Source organism: Nipponia nippon, unplaced genomic scaffold, assembly GCF_047370975.1.
Source record: "Nipponia nippon isolate SJK-2023a ecotype South Korea unplaced genomic scaffold, ASM4737097v1 scaffold_2, whole genome shotgun sequence".
NCBI lineage: Eukaryota > Metazoa > Chordata > Aves > Pelecaniformes > Threskiornithidae > Nipponia > Nipponia nippon.
In genome coordinates, this window is record NW_028262336.1 from 49,470,008 (window position 1) to 49,494,429 (window position 24,422).

The 24,422-nt window shown below is 43.8% G+C and overlaps 1 protein-coding gene across 6 annotated transcripts in view; it reads left to right on the forward strand.

The window, feature by feature from the left end:
* GPM6B (glycoprotein M6B) overlaps positions 1 to 24,422 on the forward strand; it is a 111,252-nt gene that overhangs the window by 57,429 nt on the left and 29,401 nt on the right. The window contains exon 1 of one of the 6 annotated variants that reach the window (XM_009476277.2): positions 21,317 to 21,497. The exons of 3 other annotated variants lie outside the window; for them this stretch is intronic. In XM_009476277.2, the coding sequence (XP_009474552.1) occupies positions 21,437 to 21,497 (61 nt within the window). In that variant the 5' untranslated portion in view covers positions 21,317 to 21,436. Of the gene's footprint in view, positions 1 to 21,316; positions 21,498 to 24,422 lie in introns of those variants that run through there. 2 more of the 6 variants (XM_009476276.2, XM_087757537.1) reach the window with 2 other exon arrangements.

Below are 24,422 nucleotides of genomic sequence, written 5' to 3' on the forward strand. Positions count from 1 at the left end.
CAATTGGAGATTGGGAATTGAGAAAAGATGAATGTACTACATAAGTACAGCATTATTCATATACCATAGATGTTTAAAATGTAACTTTTCTACTAACACTGAGAATCTGCTGCAAGTCAGTCTTAAAAAATAATCCATTGCAATGAAACACAACAAAGAAATGAGAATTAGTTTCCTCTTATAATAATCAGTAGATATATGTAATTCATGACTACTCAGCTCTGTGAGAGACTTGTATCTCTAGCAAAACAATTCAGTAAAGCTGACAGGGTTTACATGAAAGAGGGGTTTGGTGCACTTTCAAGTAAGTTTATTTGCTCAGCTAAAAATAAGCATATGCAAACATTACATGGTTCAAGGGGAAACCAGTGAACCAGCTAGCTTCTAAAGGAAAGATCTTATTGCCCATCTGTTTCCACAGAAAAGTGCCTCTACCCATCACTGTATTTTGAAGAGCCACTATTGTTGGGGATCTTTTTGTTCTGTAACTGGTGTCTAATTGCGAGCTACTGAGGGAAGTTTAAATGTTCTTTTATAGGAATTCAGGAATAGTTCAGTACCATCGAAGAAGCGTAATTGAATTGGATGCTATCACTCAAATGCTTTTTTGTTGTTGTTGCTGTTAAATCCTCACTCCTTTCTGTAAAATACTGCTTTGCTTTTCTGAAAACTCCTCACATTTCATGTAGAAGGTCTTCTCCCCTGCTAACCCCAGGTTGTGCCTGTAGGTCAGGTCTTTCTCCTTTATAAACTGGCAGTTTGCACCTCATCTGATCTTAAAAATTCTCACAAGCTCCATGAATTTGCTGTGCTTTTCTGCAAACAGTGCTATATTGCAAACTTCTGCATGATGCTATGAGTGCGAAGGAAGAGAGTGTGACTTAAAGTCCTCTTTCGCATGTGGGTTGGTGAGGAAACCCCAGCGAGGTTCTCGTGCTCTGGTTAATTCTGAGTAGCAGCCCAGTCTGGGGCTGTGTATGTGCCTTATGCTGTTTAGTGCTGCTGTGTGAGAAAATGAAGCAGTGAGACAAAATCTGCACAAAATTTTACCTTCTTTTACCAAAAATGTATTTTGCATACAGACTTTTGAGTCTTCAGCCTTAATTAATCCTCTTTCCGATTATTCATTTAAAAATACGCCAACTCCAACAATTCACCAAGTCCACTTTGGTATATAGAGGCATGAGGTGTGTCTCCGTGTGAGATGATTACTTCTGTGAGCTTTCCTTGAATTTGGTGAGTAGCCCTCTAAGCCTGGCAGCCCAACTGAATTGCTGGCATTGTAATGCCTTGCTGGGCTGTGAGGGTGCTTTTGGAGAATATCTTAGGTATTGCATGCTGGAGGGAGGGAGGGAGGGGAGTGCCCTTCTTCCGCTTGGAGTGAGACAACTTGCTCACCAGAGAAAGTCAGAAGGAACCCACTGGGAAGTTGGGGTGTGTTTATGCTGCTATGGCTGCCTTTGCAATAAACAGAAATTTATCCAGTCATAGGCAAAGGAATTAACTCGTCCTCATCAGATGAGACAATTCACAAAGAGAGAAAGTTTCTACAGCACAAGAGCATTCCTGCCAGAGGACAGATTTTTGTATCGGATGCGTTGAACAGGCTGAAATTATATCTAATTAATGACTGTGTAAGCTGGCCTTGTGCTAGAAGGCCATATGTTCACTTGTGTAGACACGGTGAAGACAGGCAAACAGCATCTGCAGTGATTACGGATCTGCCTCAGAGCTGCTTACTCACTGTGAAGCACTTGATGAGGAAGGCAGCCCCGGCGCCAGCCACCTGAAGTAGCAGTGATGCTTGCTGATGATACACGAACAGATATAGCAATATATGAATATTCATGGGCCGTTGCTGCCTGCAGTGTTTTGTCACTGTGGGATGGGGTCCTCAGCCTGTTGGCTGGTTGGAGGCACCTCATCTGTAGAAGGGCTGGATCGTCGTATAAATGCTTGGATACTCAGAGCAGCCTGCATATGCAGCACCAGCATGACAGAGAGAATAAGCAAGTGCTTCTCCTTAAAGAAAGAAGGGAAGCAGGCGTGAGCGGGTGGGGCTCACCTATGTGGAGTTACAGCTGGGAGCTTTTCTCCAACCCATGGTATCAAAGTGTCTTTCATCACCAGGTCCACAAATCCTGAAGACGTGTGCCAAAGCTAGCAGGAATGTATATGTGCATGTACCTCTTGAGTATAATTCTCTCCAAGGAGGGAAGGGAAGGTGTGTTTTAAAGGTGGGCAAATAGTAGCTCAGTATAAAATCCCTTCTGGAAGCCTGCCTCAGCCTTTGAGAAAGTACTGTGAGTGCTTTTCGGCTGTTTTTCTTTTCTGCTTGAGGACTTTGATATCAACAATAGTTCAAGGAGTGAATAGGAGACTTTGGGAAGGACCAGAGCAAAGAAAGTAGTTTTGCTGTGATCCATTTCGATAAGATGAATGGTGACCATTTACCTTTAACCAGAGTTGCGTTGTTTTAGTGATGATTCCTTGGATTGTGTAGGCAGAGTCTGGAAAACTGTATTGAGCTAGAGGAAAAAAGGCTTTTTTTTTCTGTCTGTGGAGTGTTCTGTATTTGTCTTCTGGATGAAGGATAAGTCAGACGGGCTAATTTTGGAAAACTGAGAAGTCCTGGCAATTTTTTTTTCCCCTGGCATTTTTGCCATTTCAGACAGCTCTGTCTTTCTAATACCATTTTTGCTCTGACTCTTACTCTGCCAGAGACCAGCTCCTGGGTGGATGGCTACCAGCGCCCTTCTGCATGTGAGGGAGAAACGTTAGCCAAGGAAGGAGGCAGAGAAGGGGTACTGTTCCGCTTCGTGGCCACACATGCCCTCACTGTCTCCAAACAGGAGCACTTCAATCCTCCAGAAGTGAGGATTTGCATTAGAAGATGGGAAGGTTTGTAGTTACTTGCTGGAACCACTTTTATGTCCACCTGTACACCATCAATGGGCAAGTGGGCTTTTCTGATCAATTGCAGAAGCAATTGGAGAGATTTTAGTTGTCTCAGTATCTCTGTGGGTTTAGTCCTTAATTATCCTTTTGTGCCATTCTGCTGAAGCGTGTTTGTTAATCACTCCAGAGTACTTTAGCTTCTTTCAATATATTGAATTCCACTTGGATGCTTTTAAAAGTGTTTGCACAGCATATGCCTTTCTTAGGAGTATGGGAAATATCCAGAGTCTGAAAGAAAAGTACAGTGTTCTGAACTCGGCAACCATGTTGTTATCCTGTAAATTAGTGCGTTCTGTGCCGTTACGTAAGTTTATCTCGTGTCAGAAAAATGGAAGCCGAGTGTGCTAAAAGGCTGATAAGCCTGCCACGAAAGATTACGTTGTTCAAATTCTTCTGCCTTAAAATAACACCTGTTGCTTTACCGAGTGGTGCTGGTTCTCAAGTCTGTCTTGAGAACTGGTATAAAGTGTTAAAAAAAAGGGGGGGGGGGGGATTTTTTTCAGGCAGTGCAGATCTGAGCCTTAGCAGCCTTGAATTTAGTATTGTCTCTGAGCCACTCTAACACAAAAGGACTACGAGAAAGCACAGCTGTTCTGTATTTCTGGATATTAAAAATGGACAAAGTGACTTTTCAGTAGGACTGCCATAGCCTCGAGAACCGAATGCGAAAAACAAGTGCTCCTTCTGTTGGCAGGTGGGAAGTTCAATCTCCTAAAATGCAAAATCAAAAATAATAAAGTAGATGGTTGTGCAGATTCTGAGGGTAGCCTGCAAGGAGGGCGAAGGGACAAGCACCCCACAGCTGCTGGCAAAAATCAGTGCTGGCAGTGTGTGCGCATAAACTAACAGCGCGCTTCCAGCAGCCCTTAAATAAATGGCGAGAGGGGAGGGGGGAAGTTCATCCCTGACACCACGGTTCTGCACAATGATCCCCTTTCTGGGTGCGGGGGTCACAGCTGCTGTCTGGAGATTACGTACAGAAGCACTCCTCTTCTCGGGAGAGTGAGGTTTCCTGGAGGATTAAGCACAGGCTGAGAGCAGGAGGAGTTATTCCAGAGGGAGACAAAGAAAGCCAGCCCATGGCCCTGACAGGCGACGGGAGGAAGGCCGTGAGTGCGAAGACAACTGCTGGTAGTTGTTTCTTGGATGGGAGAGGCTCAATTTGCTTTCCTGAAGTGGTCCAGTTGTGGGGTGAAACCCACCATGGGTTTGGCACGACCCTGCCTGCTTGCAGGAGCCAAAGTGCTCCTTTCCCACTCGCGTGGGAGGTGGATGGGGTCTGACAGAGCTCTGCCGCCTCCTGCGTCTGAACTGAAGTCCTTTCTTTTCACCATCTCAGGTCCGCTTTAGTCATTCAGAAATAGCCATAAATGTGGTAAACTGAATCCCCATGTAAAGGTGCATTTGCACTCCCTGTCTGCTCAGAAAGCTATGCTTTTTGCATATCCCTCTGTCACAAACATGGTGGCACCGTGCCTTCTCAGCCTGCTGCTTTGGTGCTTCCTTCCTCCCTCTTCCTTCTCAGCTTTGTTTTTCTACCCCCCCCCCATCCTGCTATTTCACCTCTTGGGTGCACACATTCCTGAGAAAGTACCCAGAAAAATCCTGTGCCAGCACCTCTGTTTTATGTAGGAAGGTCGTCTATATTTGAAGCCAGGGCCACCTGTCTCGTTACTAAAAAAAAAAAAAAAAAAAAAATGGTTTCTTGCAGTTTTCTGCAAGGGCAGTGGCCGCAGTTCTTCTGTATAACTTTAAAAAGAAAATGCAACCCATCCTATAGTAGTAATACTTGAAAATTCTCTCCTATTTGTCAGTTAATTCTGAAGTTGGGACTCAATTCACTTACCGGATCAAATTTCCCACAGATCCCATATGCTGGTTACTTCTTTTTGGTGGCTTCAGAATCCACTAGTGCTTTTTATAATCTGAAACAAATGGGTACTGCACATAATGTAGGAAAGGAGAGGTGGAGGCAGAGGAGGCTGACAATGCATGCATTCAAATGATGTGAAAATGCAAGTGGGAAAAATACGACTGTGTCGGTAGACCTTGTCAGAGGGGGTTAAGGCATATCATGTATTAGCAAATCACAGCTATTTTGAAGGCAAAAGAATGACACTTCTTAAAAGGAGCAGAATTCCAGAAAGACACTAATCAGTAAGTATTGGGTACCAGCACTTAAATGTAATGTCATCGTTGCTAGTTATTGTCCCTGCTGCATGGATATTTCCCAAGTGCAGTATGAGTCTTAACCATCGCACTTTTAAAACTGTATTTCCATTTGCCTCTGGCTCCGTAAAATCCTCTCTAAAAAGGAACATTGTCAAATAAACTGGTGAGGTATAAAATACTGCTCTTGCAGCTGAAAATAATTCATCCTTTTAACATTGCATTTAGGCACAAAGATAAATAAATGGTAAATGATACAAAAGCTATTGAGAAACTTGGTATAAGGTAGAAACGTAACCTGTGCTGCTCACTTCAGTCCCTGGTTGATACCTTTGCTAGAGCAAAATGCTGAAGAGAGCTCCCTTGCCAAGGAGGAACTGAAGCAACTTCGCTATTTTTTTGAATCACAAGTCCTTAATGCGAAGAGTACTGATGAGTGCCCAGATCTGGTGAATTGGATTAGAATCTAATTAGCAGGAAGAGTTTAGGAAACTTTTATATAAAGTTTCAGAAATAATATGTGAAAGAAAGAAATAGCTTAGCTAAAAATTCAGAGAAGTATTACTGAAATGTTCCTTGGGGATAACTTGAAAGTAGCTTTCCTGCTCCTGAAAGATGTAGCACGCATGAATGGTAACCTATTTTATTTGTTAACATTTTCTATTCAGATAATTTGGTATGTTTAAAGATACCTCTTGTATCTAATTGACCCCTGTAGTTTAGAGTCCATCTAGAAATCTAGACACATACTGTGAAAGATCAATGAAGTGATTTTAGTGTTTGTGAAAGCAATTTTTCTGGCCTAGTTTATGCATTAAAAAGGATAATACACCTGTCCTACATTTGTGAAGTATCTCAGCAAACACAAAAGGACAGTCTATTCAGTTTATGTACTTTGTTTTCCAACACTGTATTGTAATGGCATGTTTCCAAGCAGAAACATAATTTCCCCTCTAATCTCATTCACTTACATGCACATCAACTATTTTGTACACTGAAGAAAAGTTAAATTCAGGCTGAAATGTGGTCCAAAGGAAAGACAGAAGCAAAAACTCTTTCTGTAATGCTTACTGTAGAGGAATAGAAATTCTTTCCCCATGTCTCTAAATTTAGGGTTTACACCAGCACTGAGAAGCAAAGGCTTTTTGAAAAGAAAACGACAAGTTGTGTAGTAGAAATTACGAATATTTTAAGATGGAAATAGCTGCTTTTATGTCTTCTCTCTCTGTTGCAGTTCTGGCTATCTGCTCAGCTTTAGGTGTGCAATTTCTTTTTTTCTGTGCAATTGCAGAGGGCTTATTTGCACAGCATATTCATAATAGTGCCTCAGCTCGTAGGGGTGGGAAGTGGGACCTTGTATGTATTGTTAGTAGGTATTTTGTGTCCTGAGGAAAAATCTCAGAACAGTAGTTACCAGGATGGACCAGCATGTCTAACACTACGTCAGATGATTCAAAACTGTGGGAAAATTACCTCTGGCTTCTGTAGGGCATCTCACAGATCTGGTTGCTACATCTTGGATGAATTGAAGTTTTTTTTGTATGAAGCTGTAAACCCTTTCTCTTTGAAATATTTAGAAGAGAGACAAAATTTTGTCAACATCTGTGGTGATGTTACATTGCAGGTATAGCACAGGTAGAAAGGAAGGGTGAGTATGGCTTTTGGGGAGAGAAGGGTTTGTGTGTTTTTAAGCATGCAGGCACTTGAGTGTTTCTGGAGTTGTTGCACTTCAGAGGTACATCTCTGTGAGGAAGCCTCTCTGTAGCAGGACACAGGATATTCCTCCCCAGTTTGGGATCAGCTCGTGCAGCACGCCTGGGAGCACGAAGGATCTCTGTGGGCAACTTCAGCGCTGTGAATGACGGCCTCCATCTAGGCACCGCACTCCAGCTAGGATGGAGTAGGATGCGTAGGATGAAATGTGGGGAAGCACTTCCTTCTCCTCTCACCCTGCTCTGTGCATACTGGTGTCGCTCTCCCGATCTTGGTCATGATGTGGCCGATGGCCCAGCTCCACTATTTGGTGTTCCCAGGTCTCCAGCCTTGACTGGAAGGGAGTCTTCTATTTTATGGGGCCCTGTTCCTCTGTCCCAGGGCAGCCTTGAGAGCCCAGAATGCTTTTTTCTTTAACATCTGTGCGTGTGTCCGAATGAGTGCTGGGGCTCTCGCATTTAGAGCAGAAATTTTAGACTAGCAAATTTCTACCATACCCTGAGAAGACCAAAAAATCACCTCTGTATTAACTTGATGCCTTCAGCCAGAATCCCCAAGTCAGGGCAGTGTTTAGAAAGTAGTAAAAATAGTAATGATCCAGGAAGTCAATTTTGTTAGACGGAGTTGAAAGGACAGGAAAGGAGACGTGAGGGACTTGTCCCACTTCGTAGCAAATCAATCTCTGTTTGAGTGCCAGTAGTTTTGGGGTTTGTTTTTTCATGAGATTAATATAGAAGGCCAGAAACTATTTCTGCCTGCAGGAGCAGCCATAGTATGTCCTGAACATTTTCTGTGGCTTTCTCTTCTCACTGAAAGCTGAAGCGTGAAGCATATTCTGAGGTACTTCTGTGTTGTTCACTTGCACTGGAGAAAATAGCAGTAGGTGGGATACTGGAAAAGTTAATAGCACTTACTCAATGTGGAGGTGAGAAGATAGTTTTGTTTCAGCAAGATAGTGACTCATGATGCCAAAATGACTGTAATGAGGATGGCTTATTTTAGCTTAGATATCATACATTCCTGTTGAGGTCTAAGAAAAAGCGAGTGAACCTGTGGTAGGAATGCTGTCAGGGTTCAATACCCTGTAGTGATCCGAGTTGTAAAAGCCTGTCTCATCACATGAGAATACAGAGCGCTCTTTCTGGGGCTCTTTGAAAGGAAGAGTGGTGCCGTTGTTGGCAGGGTGCTGCCCTGTGCCAGAATGCCGCAGCGGATGGCGGCATGTGCTGGGTATTCATCATTGGTCTGAATCCAGTGAATCTGAAGAAGAACTGGAATTTGAGAATATTTCCTTGATTGGTAAAGTACTGTGGTCAGGTCCCTTTGGGGCATCGGCAATGTGAAAGGCGCCGCTTTACCCTGCTCTGACTTCTTTCACTTCCTTTCTTCTCCACACCCCAACCATCCTGAAGAGAAATTCCACAGGTGAGACTTAATATCTCCTCATCAGTGAAGGGCTATTTTTTCTCAGCCTTCTCTTTTCTTGATCTAAATTCAAAGTTACGAGACTATTTTAACCTAAAGTTTCTGTTGATAGATCCCATCCCCAGGAAGCCTAAAATCTCATTGCTCAGTTTACTGGACCTTTTTAGTGGGCATTTCTCTTACCACCTTTTTGTGACCTATCAGAACTGCAGTGGTGCAAGTACGTTCGTTTGTAAACGGAGCTGAAATCTGTTTTGTTTCATTTTCTGTGCGAAGCTGTCCTGGCAGTTGACTGAACAACGCTTCCAAAGGACTCATCTCAGAAGGAGTGCTTACAAAGTGAAGTTCTGCTCGTCCTAGTATGAGCGAGAAAACCAGTCTCTATTTTGGCCTTTAATTCCTCTGTCTCCTGCCTAGACCGCTATATTACTCTCACCCATTCGTTAATGGGTCACGGAGTGAAGGCCTCTGAAAGGCATCGTAAGCCCTTCCTCCTTTTGCTTTGACGTGAGACCTTTCTGTGGTGTCATGTGAAGGTCTTGTCCACTACTTTGGTACCAAGTTGTGAAGGGCCTCAGAGCACGGGAAAAGCCTGTCCAGCCTTTAAAGGCAATTTACGGGTGGTGGTAGAGAAATGCTGCCAAATAACAGATAGTACTCTCCAGCCAGATTTCTTTAGCCCCCTTTGGTCAGAAAGTCGCCATCCAGTCACGTGTAGCCCCAAGTGCAGCAAACACATCGTGAAAGCGAACGTGTGGCTGTGGGAGATGATGAAGAAGCTTTCCTTGGGGGAAAGTTGGCTTGTTACTAGCTGAGCTAGTGCATCAGAGGAGAGTGCGAGTCATTAGTGGACGGACCCTTGGGCTGTAGGTGCTTGACGCTGCAGAGGAGATTTTGGTGAGAAGGGTGTGAGAACATCTGCCAGAGCGGGGGCTGTGTCTACTGTTAGACCTCAGTCACTGCCGCACAGTTGCCGTATGGATGGCATACCGCACCAGCGCCGGGAACGCTTTGGCTCTGGTGGAAATAAGTAGGTGAAACGCCTCTCCTGCCAGGTAATGCAGATTTACAAAAACCACTGGGTTGGCACTCTATGGGAGGGAGCACGGCACTGCGTGGGGTGCTTGGCACGTGGCAGGGGAAAAGTGGATGGTTGAGAGCGAAGTGCTCATGCACAGCAGAGACTGATGAGTATTTTGAGCATTGCTCCTAAAGAAATCAAGGAGCGGAGATGGATCCTGATCCTCAGGAAAATTTCCTGGAACAGAACAGAAGAGTCTGAACAAAGCAGACATTTCTCCTACAAGACTCTTTCAGCAGGCTGCATCCCAGGCTTTTTTTTCTGAAGAGTTTTTATATCCACCTCACTTACAAGCTGCCTGCCTGGGATCTCATTGGCATTCTGCTTTTCTGCTGTAATCTCATGTTGTTAAGGAGCGTGATTTTTGTTCTTAGCTGTGCTGCATATAGAAGATTACATAAATACCTTGGAAATCTTGGGAGGGGGAAGAAGAAGTAGAAGAAAAACCCTAAAAAACACCAAACCTTTCCTCTGAGAAACATTTTGACTGTGTAATCCTATGTCTTCTCTCAGAGAAAATTCTGTTTAACATAGGAGGAAGGCAGACATGCCTCTTTACCAAGGCGGCCACAAACTGGCTTCCTAATGGTCCAGCTGTGCTAATGAGCAATTACAGACCAACACACTGAGCTGAGGTAGGTTTGTTCTCCTAGCAGTTATTGCCCAAAGATGTTTTGATACGGGAGGGCTTTGCCCTCCTCCCCTCCCTGTGTTGAACTCGTGTCACTTCCATCTCCTTCCTCCTGCCCTGCTCTCCCTGGTAATTAGCTACTTACTTTCTAATTTGAAGCCATTTCATAAAGGTTGCAGTTCTGAGGTTCAGCTCTCCTGTTCATAACCCTCAAGTTAAACCAAAGGATAATCCCGGGGGGGGGGGCTGGTTTGTGTCTCCTTGCAGCACAGTGGTTTAGTTTCCCATTGAAAACTGGTATTTTCAGCAGTGTGCCCCTGGTACAGGCAGAAAATTGAGCTGTGGGTATGGGACTCTTTATATTGGGTTACTGTCAATGCATTTGAGTTCCAAAATCCTTGATGACAGGGTCCGTGCAAGCGCTGGGAGCAGCCAGACAAGCTCACTGGGGGGTGGACCCCAAGCCTGCGGTTCAGTGGAAACGCTGCACAGACACCATGTTGCTCTTTTCCACATCGAAAGAGTGGTTTTTTATTTTCTTTTAAAGTCTGAAAAGTATCAAATAATATAATTTACTAAAAAGATTTTATCGGTCAGGCTTCCTTCTTCTCAGAAAGAGTGAAAATTTGTTAAATATGCTTGCAACTCGGGAGAGAGAGGGGGAATAAAACTTCAAACAGCGCTGCTAAAAACAGCCTGGGCTGCTTTTGTTTGGACTTTCAAAATGCAGCAGCTTAATGCCTCCATTGTACGCAGGGGGAAATATGCTAATTCAAAGCACATTTCCCATCAGAAGCCCTTTCAGTCCTGTCATCGTTGAGATATGAAGGGTGATAAAAGCGGGGAGAAGGGGGAGGCCCGTATTATGGGAGCGCGGCTGCTGGTTATTGTGCACGAGGAGCGGGGCTGAATAGGGCTGACGAGCCCGGTCACCCGTGAAGCCCCGTGGCCCCGGGGCCGTGTGGGTTCCCATGGGCGCCGGCTGCCCCCAGCCCCACCGGGACCCCCCACCGCTGCTGCCGGGGCCAGGCATCCTTGGGCATGCTCCCCACGTCGGCCATCCCGCTGCTGGCCAGGACAAGAGCGGAGGGGCTGCCATCAAGATTTGCAAGCACCGGCCACCGTCACCCATTCTGCAGCCCTATAACCCAGTATTTCTTTGTGGGTAACGTGGGCAGCTACTTTCTGTTCACTTTAAGGGCAGTTTAAGCCAAAATAACTGATTTTTCCCGACAAGGCCTCCATTGCTTCCTTTCCAAGTTGTTGATGCTTGCAGGGCAATGGTGCTCACTGGCTGCCTGGTGCTGAGCGCCCTCAGTAAAGAGGCGCCTTCGAGTCAGGAAATGGGTGCTGCTGCAGTTGGGGTGGGTTTTTTTCTTCAGAGTTATGGAACAAAAGGGAATCTGTGAAATGCTACTTAGTCTGTTACCACTCATTTATATGATTATATTTTAGGTTAAAATAAATATATACCAAACACTGATGAATGTATTAAAAATCTGTGAGCGCTACTCTTTAAATACTACGTGATATATATAAAAACCTAGGGCTTGGGTTTTTTTTCTTCTCTCTCTTAAAGTCATGAAAAGCTCTTTAAATGGCGGGTTTTGTCTCAGGAGTCTGACCCTGTTGGTCTGGAGCTGGGGAGATGCTCGGTTTACCCAGGAGGACTACGTTTTCTGTTTTCTTTTTAACAGGTGCAAGTGTTGTTTTATTGTGGAGAATTTGGATTAAATGAACTCAAGGTTCTGATAATGTTGCTACGATATTTGCTTGGAAACGGTTTGAAATGGCAATGAGAATTTTGTTGTAGTTGGTTGTTTGGCTCTATAAACCTGCAGTGTACTAATGGCAAATTAAACTAAGAAAATGGGCTTTTGATTGCATTTGCAATCTGGTGATGTTCTGTCTGCAATAGAAGTATGTGCTACACTCGAACACACAATTAGTTTAAATATTTCTGAGGACCATAGCTGGAATTAAGTGCTTAGAAATAGAGTTAAAGTAGCGGTCTGTCTTCAGTTTCTTCCCTGTAGGAATAAATTTGTGAACAGGCGAATCGGGCTGGTCGATTTGGCTGGGCATGAGAAACTGCGATCTTTTTCTGCAACCTGTGGGGAAGTCTATGGTCTGCAATGAGAGGAGCTCTATCCCATGTTGAGCAACACGCCTTCGGTCACCTCCAGGGTGGTGAGCGCACACTTGACGCAGTACAGTTTTTTGATACAGAGACACAGTTTCTCCTACGGACCAAAGAGAGAACCTTAGCCAGAGGTTTTGATGTTGTTTCTGCCTTGTGCTTTTCTCCAATGTTTTAATTATATATATTTTTTTCAGTATATCCATCTCTTCTCCCTTTCCCTGGTTCCTTAGCTCCTTTCTTTTCCTCTCCAAAAGGTGCAGAAAGGTGGAGCCAGATGATGGTACTTCAGGAATCGGTTGTGGTGGTAGATACACAAGATGTGTCTGTAGTACTACTGAGAGCAAAAATGCCAGGTACCATTTTGAGTAACAAATGCGAGGGTCTCCAGAGCAAACACAAAATGATAATGCTTAGTGTTTACACTTCGGAAGCCCTGAGTGCAAGAGAGGTGGTTACAAATGTGCTGAAACCCAGAGAGCAGAAATAAAATGGGATGGGAATGATATAAGGAACAGATGAAGAAATGTAGATGCTAAATGAATTTCACTCTGACTCATGACAAAGTGCAGAAACGATGCCTTTCAGCTGTTTGAAACAAGCGAATGTCATGTTTGGAAAGAAACAGAGAAACGGGGGTGTAGCTAGGCAGTGTCAGGGTGGTATTGCTCAGAAGAGAGCCTGGGTGGTTTTCAGGCAGCAGGATGGGAGGCCAGTTCGGAGGCCGGGATCCCTCTCTGGCTCCTTTGGAGAAGCCGCTCTTTCTGCATTGACTGCAGCGGGGGCCTGGCCGTTGTGCAAGCCCTCCTTTGTGCCAGGCCTCAAAACCTGCCGGGCTGCAGAATGGCTCTTCCCGCGGAACGACCGGGAGGCTCCAAGCCCGAGACGCTTAAAAAAATTAGGCAAGACAAAGCTTTGGAAATGTATACTCTAGCAAGTAATCCTGCCCTGGCAAGGGATTTTCCTTGACAGCCTATCTGGGAATCCAGGCTGAAAGCTGCTACTTTGTCCTTAACTCACCCTATAGCGCTTTTGTCTCGGAGCTCGCTTTGTATGCAGGGTCACCCACTGCTGAGGTTCGGCAAAAATCGAGGCATGACATGATCCAGACGGAGCTCCAACCGTGCTCGTTGTTGGCAGGTTAAGTCATTCCCTGTTTATAAGGTAGAGTGTGTACTGTTTTTTTTAATTGCACTGAACTCCCGGAGTGCGTGCTTAACTTTTTATGGGCGCAAGTGAAAGACCTGTTAAACACTTCAGCCGCCGTTGTTTGTTGTCCACCAGCGGCATTCTCAAAGGCATTGTAAAGCGCAGAAAGAACCACTACTTTATACATGACTGGGATCCCAATTTGATGCAACTAGAAAGAAGGGATTGGAAAAGCTAGTCCGGTCCAAGTTGCCTGGCACGTATTTAGTCGATGAGTTAATTGGACACCCTCAAAGTGGAACTTGTTAATGCCCTGCCGCTTTCCTAATGAGGATATCTGCTCTTGCAAAGAATACAATGATTAATTGGGGACCCTTTCATTAGTGTCTTAACCAAGGATTTCATGACTACTGTCCTGTGTGTGAACAGAAACTGTATTTGCGATTCAACAGGCTGTCCAGGGCTGCATGACAGAACTGGTCCAGGATCTTTCCCAAAGTATAGTTTAATTACACTGGAATGGGAATTTTCAGTATCAGGGAAACAGCTACAGTAACAGTGGCTTACAAGGTGCTGAAACTTTAAACAATGAATTTCAGTACCTTGTACCAGTCATTATTTTGATGCTTTCTTTTATGTCAACATTTTGACTGCCGAATTAAGTGGGCTTTTCAAAACGTTGACACACAACTGCCTGGTAATCCAGGAGCAGGTCTTGGAGCAACGTACGGCTGAGCCTGGTGTTGGTGGGGACAGCCTTTCAACCCGGGATACCGAGGTGGTGCCTGAGAGATGATGCTCTGACTGCGTGGTTTAGTTCTGCCGCAAACTCCAGTCTGACGCTGCGTAACTTGGTTCTCGGCCCTGAAATCTTGAGCTGGAGGAGGCTGTAGCACTGGGTTGGTGCTCAGTTGTGCATTCACTATCAAACTTACCTATTTCATTACTCTATAAATTCGTTTGCGTTCCTCATTATGGTTCCAATGATGCCGATAAGGTTTCCTGCTCAATAAAAATATGTATATAATCATATGCATATGTTTTCTTCATGTACATACGTATACACACACGTACATGTTTTCTGCGTATGTATACATACACATCTATATCTATGATTTATGCATGGAATCCCTCATGAAATTCAGGAGGTGTCTTCACCCCTGTCTCTCCCCATGCCCCTCCAGTGTGGGGTGCTTTTTTGTAATGAGTGCCTCTGGTTTCTTTTGGGGGATGTGTAAGGTTTTGTACTTTATATTTCCCTGCTTTTTTCCACGCTTTGTGAAAAGACTGGACTGAGGCCAAGACTGAAGAACAAAACGAGCACTGAATAGATGAAAGATTGTAGGTGGGATGCTGAAGTTTATGCGAAGAGTGGGAGGGCAATTTTGAAAATCAGAACTGGATGTAAAGTTAACACAGGATTGTCTGATTAAATCTGACTGTGGAGTGGAAGAATAAGTTTGTGTCAAGGCTGAACTCAGTGAAGTTTAGATTTATTTATAGATAGATGAAGAAAAAAAAATCAACAGGTAGCCTTCCAATACCGATCCTGTCTCAACTCTCATACGTTTTGAGACTAAGCAGCTGTATTAGCAGGAGTGTATTGTAATGGTACCTTTGCTGCCTTCTAAAATTCTGGCAGAAACAGCTCTTCTACAAGCACTTACGTAGAAGTGCTAGTAAGAGCGACATAAATATCTAGGATGCTATTACAGTATGTCCAAGTATTTAGGAATTCTTGTTAGTCTTCTGAGATGGCAATAGGCTTTGGCAACAGTATTAGAGGCGAGGGTTCATAGCAGAAGCTAAGTAGGTTGAATGGTCTTTAAGGCACAGAATTAAGGGAATGAAGACAGAAGACCTGAGCATACTGGTTTCGTGCTGCACTGCAGCGTTGCTGCTGCTGCTGAATGTGTGACTCGAGGCAGAGGGATGGAGAGACAAGCTTAACAGCTGTTGTGAAGGTGACAGAGAGCGCAAAAAAAAGGTGGTTATGTGTGCCAAAATCGAGAACCTAGTCCTTAAAATGATGGAGGAGCATTTGAAGCACTGCTGAAGGACTTCATATATTAGTCATGTATGTGAGGATGTTGCCACTGCTGAACAGAAAATGCATATAAGATTGGGTAACTCAAAGCCTTGTTTTGCTGCCTAATTTTAAATTTAAAGCATTTGAAACTTGCCATGCATTACACTTGTAGGAAACTACACATATTGCCATAAAATTGTTGAGCTGGAGTAGAAGCTGAAGACGACTGTTGGGGCTGGTGCTCTGAATGTTGCTTGCTGAAGGAAAGCCACTTCTGGGAGAGTTGCTGGCGTGTCTTTGCTTTTGTTTTTCTCGTAGTCTTTGTCATCCCAGGGTGGTCTCTGCTAAACCCTGTGAATGTGTAAGTGCAAGGATGTGACTGCGCTTGTTTTCAGTAGTCGAGGGGTGTGCGTTGGCTATGAGGCGACACCTGCCCAACGTGGAATACAGTTTGAACTTCTGTTACAGCAAGCGGCATGTTCTGCCAGAGAGTCTCTTGCCTCTTCAGAGCATCCACTGCTTTTCTGTCTGCTGTTTTTGGAAGTCCCATAGGAGAGCAGATTTCATTGTTTCCTTCAGAGGTTGGTTTGATGTCAGGAAGTTTGCCTGAAATTCAGTCAGAATTTTCCCTTTCAACTGCATCCTCTTTTTATTATATTAAATCCCTTCTTCCCTTCTTGATATTTCTTTACACCATGTGAATGTTTAGAGGCTTTTCCTGCTTTCTCTTAATTTTTCATTTAGCTTTTCCTGTATTTCCATTCTCTTTCAGATGTAGTATAAATGGGCTCCAGTATGTCAGCATGTTTCTGCATGGTGCTGCTCCAGGCAGCCTCGCAGGAGAGGGGTGCAGGAGGTGATGTTGCTTCCAGCTCAGTTTCCAGTGTAACCTATTTTCATTTTTATCGCTTTTTCTCAAAAGTCTTCAGCGTAGTTGAGATGCCTGTGTTCTGTCTATCAGGGTTCTGAATTATTGTCCCCCTGTCTGTTCTTTACCTAACACCCACAGTTCTTACACCCAGAAAAAAAAAACTTATTAAAGCTATTAGCTAGGATAAAGAAATAATATCTAGCATTTTTTTTTTATTACTTCCGTGCTGTTGACTGCCTTTTATAAGCAGAAATGGACCTCCCAGGTGCTTAAGAACATCAGCAACTTTTGCTTTCATTTTGACTTTGGCTATAGCTCTTCAGGCTTTTTTCCTTGGTAGCTTTCACATCTCTGCCGTTTGAGTCGTCTTTGAGACTAGGACTTGATGAGACTGAGCTACTGGAAAAGCCATACAGAACCATCTATTTAAGGGATTTTTTTCCCCCCCTTTTATTTGTTCCAAATAAAGGTTAGCCATCTGTGTATGTTCTGGATTTAGGCTGTTTATTGCCTTTGATTCTCACCAGTGGCTGTGACTGCAATGGACTAAAGCAGTGGTCCAGCTGGAAGCTAGCAGGCCGTCTAGAGAAGTGTATGAAACCCAACAACTGAACGGCATCTACTTTGCCTGCCCGCTTGCCGCCAGGCATTAGCTTGGCAGCACTTACTGCCATCTTCATGTGGCTTTGTTAAGGGGGTCCCAGGACTGGCGCCCTCGTACTCTTAAGGTCTGCTCGCCCTCCTGGACTTACCTGCATCAGTTAACTCAGTGATTTTCTTTGGTTGCAGAGATAACCACTATCCACGCTTAAGCCCTTTCTACAGAAATTCAAGATTGAGATCCCTAAGTGCAGTGCACTCATGTTTTTTTAGTAGTCTGTATTTTATTCTGTGGTAAAAGTGCAGATTTTTTCCACTGTTATTTGTTCATTAATTTGGATTTCATTTTCCTGGTAATTTAGTATGTTTGAAAGAATGGACCCCAATTTTTTTTTTCAAGTACTTGCCAGGTATACAACTGCTGCACAACTAAAAGCTTGTTGTCATGCTTCGATTTTATCCACATGGAAAATTTGCCTTTTGGTATAAGCATTCAGATTGGGTTTTATACTCGAGTCTTAGGTAACTGGTCTAAAGCTGGTCTGAACATAAGCAGTTATGATGAGAGACACACCAAGTGGCTACATGTGTATTTGTTCTCTTGAATATTTTTGCATATTTTTTAAAAAAAAAAGTATTCTACAAGTTGTCTTTAAAATTAGTTGTTTGGAATACATGTCAGTCTTGTTTGACTTGTGAATTTTAACTTCTGAGTCTCGGATCTCATAGGCTAATCTCAAATTGCTCTTGAAGTATGTGAGAACACTCTATTACAGCTCTGTGAAGCTTTTGTAGAAATGGCAAGTATGTATTCATCTCCTGAAAGCTTGTGAAGAATTTGCTCTAGCTTATGATAGAGCTGCTCAGCCTTCAGGAATGTAAACTAGATTCAGTGACATTAAAGATAGGTGTTCAAAAGGAACTGGCACATGAACAAAATTGGGTTTTTAATACCTTTTTTAACTTTTGCAATTGTACTATTTGACTTGACTGAGCAAAATGTTTGTTTTTTTTTTAAAGCTAAATAAAATAGATTAAAACCTCTTTTTTAAAAACTATTTTGCAGTGCATGTCACTTGGTCTGCAGTGCCTTCACATACTTTGCTCCACTGCTGTTCATCCTAAGGTTTGGCTGTAGGCTCAGAGCTGTGCCTTAACAGCAGAAACCCTTACTGCTCAGCCCCTCTCCGCATTTTCATTTTTATTTTGGCCTGCAAATAAAATGCTGTACTGAACTTCTGAAATGTAACTAGCCGCCTTCCCTGGTTGCTGGTTATCTAAATCAGCCTGGTCTGTGCAGCAAGTTTTTGCTGAATATCAGTCTTTAAAGAATTCTTTGTAATTTCTGCCTTTGTGGCTTTGTCTTTTGCTGCGTTGTCATAGGCATGGACTTGATGCCTCCTATTCTCATCACATATCATAAAAAGGAGGTACCGATTAAGGGAGAGAGTGTTGGATGAGACAACTTGCTGTCTGAGATTAATGCTCGAAGTGCAAGATCAGCACCCATGTTAGCCCTGGAGGAGATAGTGTGTAGTTTGTTTTGTCTGCTGTGTTTATCAATGATGGGACAAAGGATTGAAGATTAAGAAATGACTTAAGATGATAAGTACTTAAAACCCGTCCTATATTACAGCAATCTGGAAAGTAGTAAAAAGGGAGGGGGGAGAACTTTACATTCCTGCATCACTTGCAGCTTTTAGAGGATGATTTAGTAGGTAGAATTAATGTTTTGGCATAGTTGGGATTGATGGCTGCTGAAGTCTTCAGTTCAAGCTCTTGTGAAGTTAATTCTGGTATTGTGCCCTCTATTTCTTCATTGCTCATTTGGGGAAAGGATTATCCTGGGAGAAAGTGGGGGAAATAGTGTCCCAGCCTGTTAGTTTTGTGTTTGTAAAACATCTGAAGTCCTGAGCCTGCCTAACAAAATCTGCTTGCCAGCAGGAAAGCCTGCAGCTGTTTGAAGGAGTGGGTCTCACTGATACAAGCGGAGGGCTTCAGTAGTGGGTTTCCTCCAGGGACAGCCTGAAACCAAAGGTTCTGTCTAATGTGTTTTCTGTTTAAAGAAAGGAAATTCCAGATGATGTTTGTATTTTCTGTATATTTCTACTGATAAGTGCCTTAGTATTATACCACTCGAATTAGTTTTTGAACAGGCCTTCTGTAACTTGGGGTAGTCAGAAGAGAGGTTTCAACCTTTTACACCTTCCAAAGTAAGCAAAGATCATTAAGAAACGGCGATCTAGGCTATGACAGCAGCAACCAGAAGTACCAACTGAACAATGAGAAGTTCCAAGAAGGGAATTTTAATGTCAGAGGCAATTGACTGTTTTGACCAATGACTAAGATTTGTGTGACTTTCAGCAAGTAGAGTGTGTTTGCTATGGATTTTCAATCCTATTGATGTTAAATGGGGAAAAAAACACTCCTTGTCGAACATTTTCTTTTTATAACCATTATCCTAAATGCAAAGAAGCTGTTTTTCCTTTCTTGACTGCGGGATTTGAACAACTTTTAGTAACGGTTAAAAGAATATGGCAAACACATCACCTATGGTTTCACCTTTCAGCAGCTTCCTCGAGGGAGTGCCTTTGCAGTAGATGGTCTTGCTGGGCAGGGATTTCAGTATGTGTATGGACTGCCACGTGGGCATTAGAGAAGGAGATTGGAGAAATACGCCTTGCACCTGGGTTGAGGTCTCTGCTCAGGCTGCTGATTTGATTACCTTCAGGAACCCAACCGATTGCCTCACCTTGGTTCCTGAGGATACTTCATCACCTCTACAAATTAATTTCATCCTGCTTATAAAAAGGTCTGTTGAGGTGGGAGCTTCAACTGCAGACTTTTCCTGGACTCCGAGAAAGCTTTTTAGACAAATGCTTGGCATCAAGTTTTGATGCTGTGATATGAAACCTTAGGATAAGTCCAAGACCTCTTGGCAGCTGGGCTGAAGCGTGTGCCTGAGCAGTAGTGCCCAAAGCAAAGCAACAACTGTGGTGTCCATGGCAAGAGAAGAGGATTTGTGCACTGCTTTCTTGCAGGAGAAGGGAACTTTCTCTAAAGCTTGGATCTGAGTTTTTTTGTGCTTTTCACTAGGCATCTATAGAAATAAAAATGCACAGCAAAAATGTGGGTGTAGTAACTTTAACCAGAAGAGGCTGAATTGCAGCTACAAATCTTTGGACTGCTTCCCTCTTCCCACTCTCCTGGCTGAATCTGTTATATGGAACATGCAGCGTGTAGGTTTTAACATCCCCAGCATTTGCTGAATCTGCTAGGCATCTTTGCAGCCTGCAGAATCGGCTGCAGTGGCGGGACCAGCAAAGCCTGCCAGACTGCAAAGGCCATTACTCCATGGTTGCTCCATCATCCTACACACAAAAAGGGGTGCCTTGGGGCATGTCTGCCCTGTGCAGTGTGGCGTGCCGTGAGGCTATTGAGACAAGCAAGGTTAATTAGCGTCAGTACAGTACAGCCTTAAATATGTCAGTTATCTTGGGGTTTGGAAGGTGAATAATACTCCTATGTGGTGTTGCCTGCTCTGTGCCTCCCCGGCATGGGACTGCTCAGAGCAGGCTGGGGACACCTAAAGTCACCTCAGGCGGGGCAACGTAGACTTGTCCTGGTTTTGTTGCTCCCAGAGCCGGGCTAGTACAGCTTGTTAGATTGTGCTGCACTCTGTCTCGATTTAGGGGAGCGACCAAACATGTGCTTAACAGCATCTCTGCGCTCACTTTTAAGCATGGCTTTAGGTCTATAATGGCAGACATCCTTTTGAAAACCCAAGCTGTGTTTTCTTAAACATTTTATTCTTTAAAGTATTGCACGTGCATTTTAGGTCACTTGAGCTTGCTTCTTTTCTGTTTGCTTGGATTTTTTTTGTGCTTTTTTTTCCATCGTGCTTGCTAGATGGAAAATCAGAGAAATAATTTAAATTTTCCGTGTGTATATATATGCCTACTTTTGCTTTTGTGCTTCTCTCACACAGTCTTTTGCTGTGGGTGAGCGGAACTTACTCGGCAAAGAAAGCAAACAGAGAGAACAGACGCATCGCCCCCCGCCCCTTGAAAGAGCAGAGGGCATGTGGAATAAATCAAAACGCGAAGCATAATAACGAGGTCCCATGGGAAAGGGAGCCTTGCGATTGTGTGCCGGCGTGCACTCCCCTTAGAGACGGCGGCCAGGGGGCTCGCCCCACGGCGGCTGGGGGGCTCCTTTCTTTCTCGCTCGCATCTCCCCTCCCGATGTCGCCAATCCATTCACCGCCGAGAGAATTGATTAACATTCGACGGGAACCTTGGGAGATGGGGGGAAAGAGGGGGAGAGCGGAGGGCGAGGGGAAGGGGGTGCGAGCTGGTGATGCTGGTCCCCAGGACGCGGAGAGCTGGGGCACGGTTGGGCGCAGGATGGCTATTTTATAGCTGGGGACCGCGGTGACGTATGGCTGAGCGCTCGCTGGCACGGCTCCTCGTGGACCAGTCAGCGGAGCGAAATCGAAGCTGACAAGACTTTTCTGGCGTTTTGGAAAGGACTGTAATCTACTGTAGGGGAGAACAGAGCCGCTCAATCACTGCCGCTGTAAATAGGAGACGGAAGGGAGTGAGAAAGGAGGCGAAGAGAAAAAGTGCTTGCTGGGGGGGGAGGGGGGGGCGGCATTTTTGGTGGATGGTATGAAGCCAGCCATGGAAACTGCAGCAGAGGAAAATGCAGAACAAAGCCAAGAGAAAAAAGGTACCCAGGGGTCTAACAATAGCCTGTTTAAATCTTTTCATTCAGGGGGCTTAAAGAGGTTTAGGCCAGTTTTGTCACTTTTTCGAATAGCTCTTAAACAATCATTACTGCATCTTTGGGCTTTCAGCCGTCCTTTCCTGCATGGCTTGACAACAAATTAATAGAGCAGCAATCTTTCTGTCTGCGTCTGTATTTGCTCTGAATCTGTCCTAACCCTACCAGAAACAATGTTTGCAAAAGAAGTCTTGTTATTGCTGCATCTTTGACGGATTTTGGTAAATTTGGTTTACAGAAGTAGCGTGTGCCTGTGTGTTTGCATGTCGTTTTCAGAGCCATAATCTGGTGTTTTCATCGAGACTAGCCATGTAGCAAGGCTTTGTAATGCAGTGTGGGAGACCTAGGTTACAATAACATATAGTGGATTATAATACCACACAACCTTTGTGTAGTTAGCTTGGTGCCAAATGCTACTCTTAATTTTAAATTCCTTTTCCTTTTCTATGGTGTCATCTGGCAAATTTTGCTTATGTAGAGATCTGCCTGCACTATGATAACAGGGAATAATGCAATGAGTTTCACAACATTAGGTTTCAGGATGTGTTAATCACCGAGAATTGCTGCTTAATGGAGAGAACAATTCCATGGTAGCGGTTCTGCGGTAGGGAGACGGCAGGGCAGGAGGAGAGGTGCTTCATCCATCCCAGCCTTACAGGTGATTTATTTGGTCTGGAGTGCTGAACTTCAGAGGGTAAATTCAACTAGCAAAGGACTGTTTTGCTTCTGCATCATATACTTTATGCCAAATAAATGTTCCTCTTCAGTGTAGCAGACTGCTGTACAAATCATAGCAATATTTTTTTACTAAATGTTATAGCAGTAACAAAACTATTAAAATTTCTACTGCCTTTTTACGTGAGTTATAGTATACTTTTGAACCTGTTGTGTGTCAGTTAAAGCGATCTAAGTATCTCATAGGCGTGTGCAGCTGATACACAACTAATACCTTTCCCCAAGTAGAATTATTTAATTCATTGTTAAACAGCTCAGATGTGAACCTAATGATAAATCCCGGTACTGTCCAGCATCAGATTTTGTTTTCCTACTTTGAATCTGATTCCTCCTACACGCTTTGTATAATTGAAACCTAGCTTCAGTTTCAAGTAAATGAAATTTGTCCAGTGATTAGACATAGTACTACATAATCCCTTAGGGATTTCACAAAAGGAGGTCCACTGATGAGAGATTAAACTCTGAAAGCCATTAGTGTATGTGGACAATAACCCACCTCGCTGCAGATTTTGAGTAATTAATGTACAAAATGTCCTAAATACCTTGGCTATAAAACCATCTTGAACTCATAGATCAGTCTTCAAAAATTACAGCAATTTTTTCTTCTGATTGATGAGTTTCTTTTAAACTGATAGAACTCATGTACAATAAACACCAAAGAAAGTTATCCGTATGCGTTAGCAGCTGTGCAAAACGAAATGTGTTGCTGAGTGTGTTTATGATGAGTTTATGATTTCCCTTTTATTTTGGCAAGGATGAAAGCACAACATGTAGAAGGGTAAATCTGTTACCAAGTCAAGGTGGTTGATCTGTTGCTTTCATAGGATGCAAGCAGGGGAGCTTCCTATCTTAATTTTACCACCATTTCCTAGTTTTTCTGTGATAATTTCATACTTTGGATCTGTTACAGAGGTATGTGTATGTAACACTTCAAGGCTTTGTGCTTGCCAGTTCCCTGATTTCTGAAAGTAACACATGGTCTCTCACATTATGCTCTTTATTTCGATTCACTTAAATTCCCAATATGTTTCACAAGGAATTAAAATGCAAAAAGCTGAAACAGTCCTACTCCTAGTTTCAATAGCAAAATAAATAGCCCAGATCCCCCTGCAAAATTACTGCCATGAAGCGCTGATGTAGGAGGCATATTCGGTTTTGGGGGGCAGATTTTCCAAAGTTCTGACTGTTGAGCCCCGTCGGGCTTTTCGATGGGCTCAGCAGGCATCAGGTACCTCTGAAATGGCAGGATTTTTCAAAAGGGCTCTTCCACCAGCAGCTCTCATGGAGAAAAATGAGCTTTTTCTTTGTGCGAAGAAACTTCCTGGAAAATGCTGCCGCATCGCTTGGGGGGTAAAATGGAAGCTGACCCCTTCAAAAATGTGTCCGTTTACTGCCCGGACTGGATCTCCTGCTTGCTGTGCCTCGCATGCTTGCTGGGCTTGCAATACTTGCTTCTTCCTCTGAGATCCCACCTGGACTTAGTGTAATGGCCGTCCGTTATGAGATGCCCTGGATCCAGTGATGGCGAGGCAACCACCACAGCTTGAAGTGGCCGAAGCGCTATCACAACGTCTTTTAACTCTTTCTTCCAGAAATGAATTGCAAAGTCCAAGGAGATAAACCAATGTCAGAGGGGGCTTGGGGGATGTCGTCATTGGTAAGACTGAGCAAGAGAAGATCCCGAGCATTTCGCTTTGGGTCTTCAGGTTCACACGCAGTATGCTTTGCACTGCCAAGTTCTGGGGAAAGTATCTGCATTTAACTATGAGCAAATTGTACTTTCAAGCTAAAAGGTTTTTTCCCTTTACCAGAATTTTAAGCTACAGGTTTGCGGGTTGTATTTTTTAATGCAAGGACCCCCTCAATGATGTACTGTATTTGTATAGGATAAATGCTTGGAGGAAGTTGGGCTAGGACTATGTGCTGTCTATAGACAGGCCTCCCCGTACTCACGAGGAGAACGCTGGAGAGCAATACTGCCCGAGCACTTGGGACGAGCAGCGAGATCTATTTTCAGTTCGAGCACTTAATACAGTCAGATCTAAACGATGGTGTCGCATAGGTGCCGGTTTGTGTTTTCCGTCCCTGTGGCAAATGTGGATGGCCAGCTGTTTTGGATTGCAGCGTAGTTGAGAC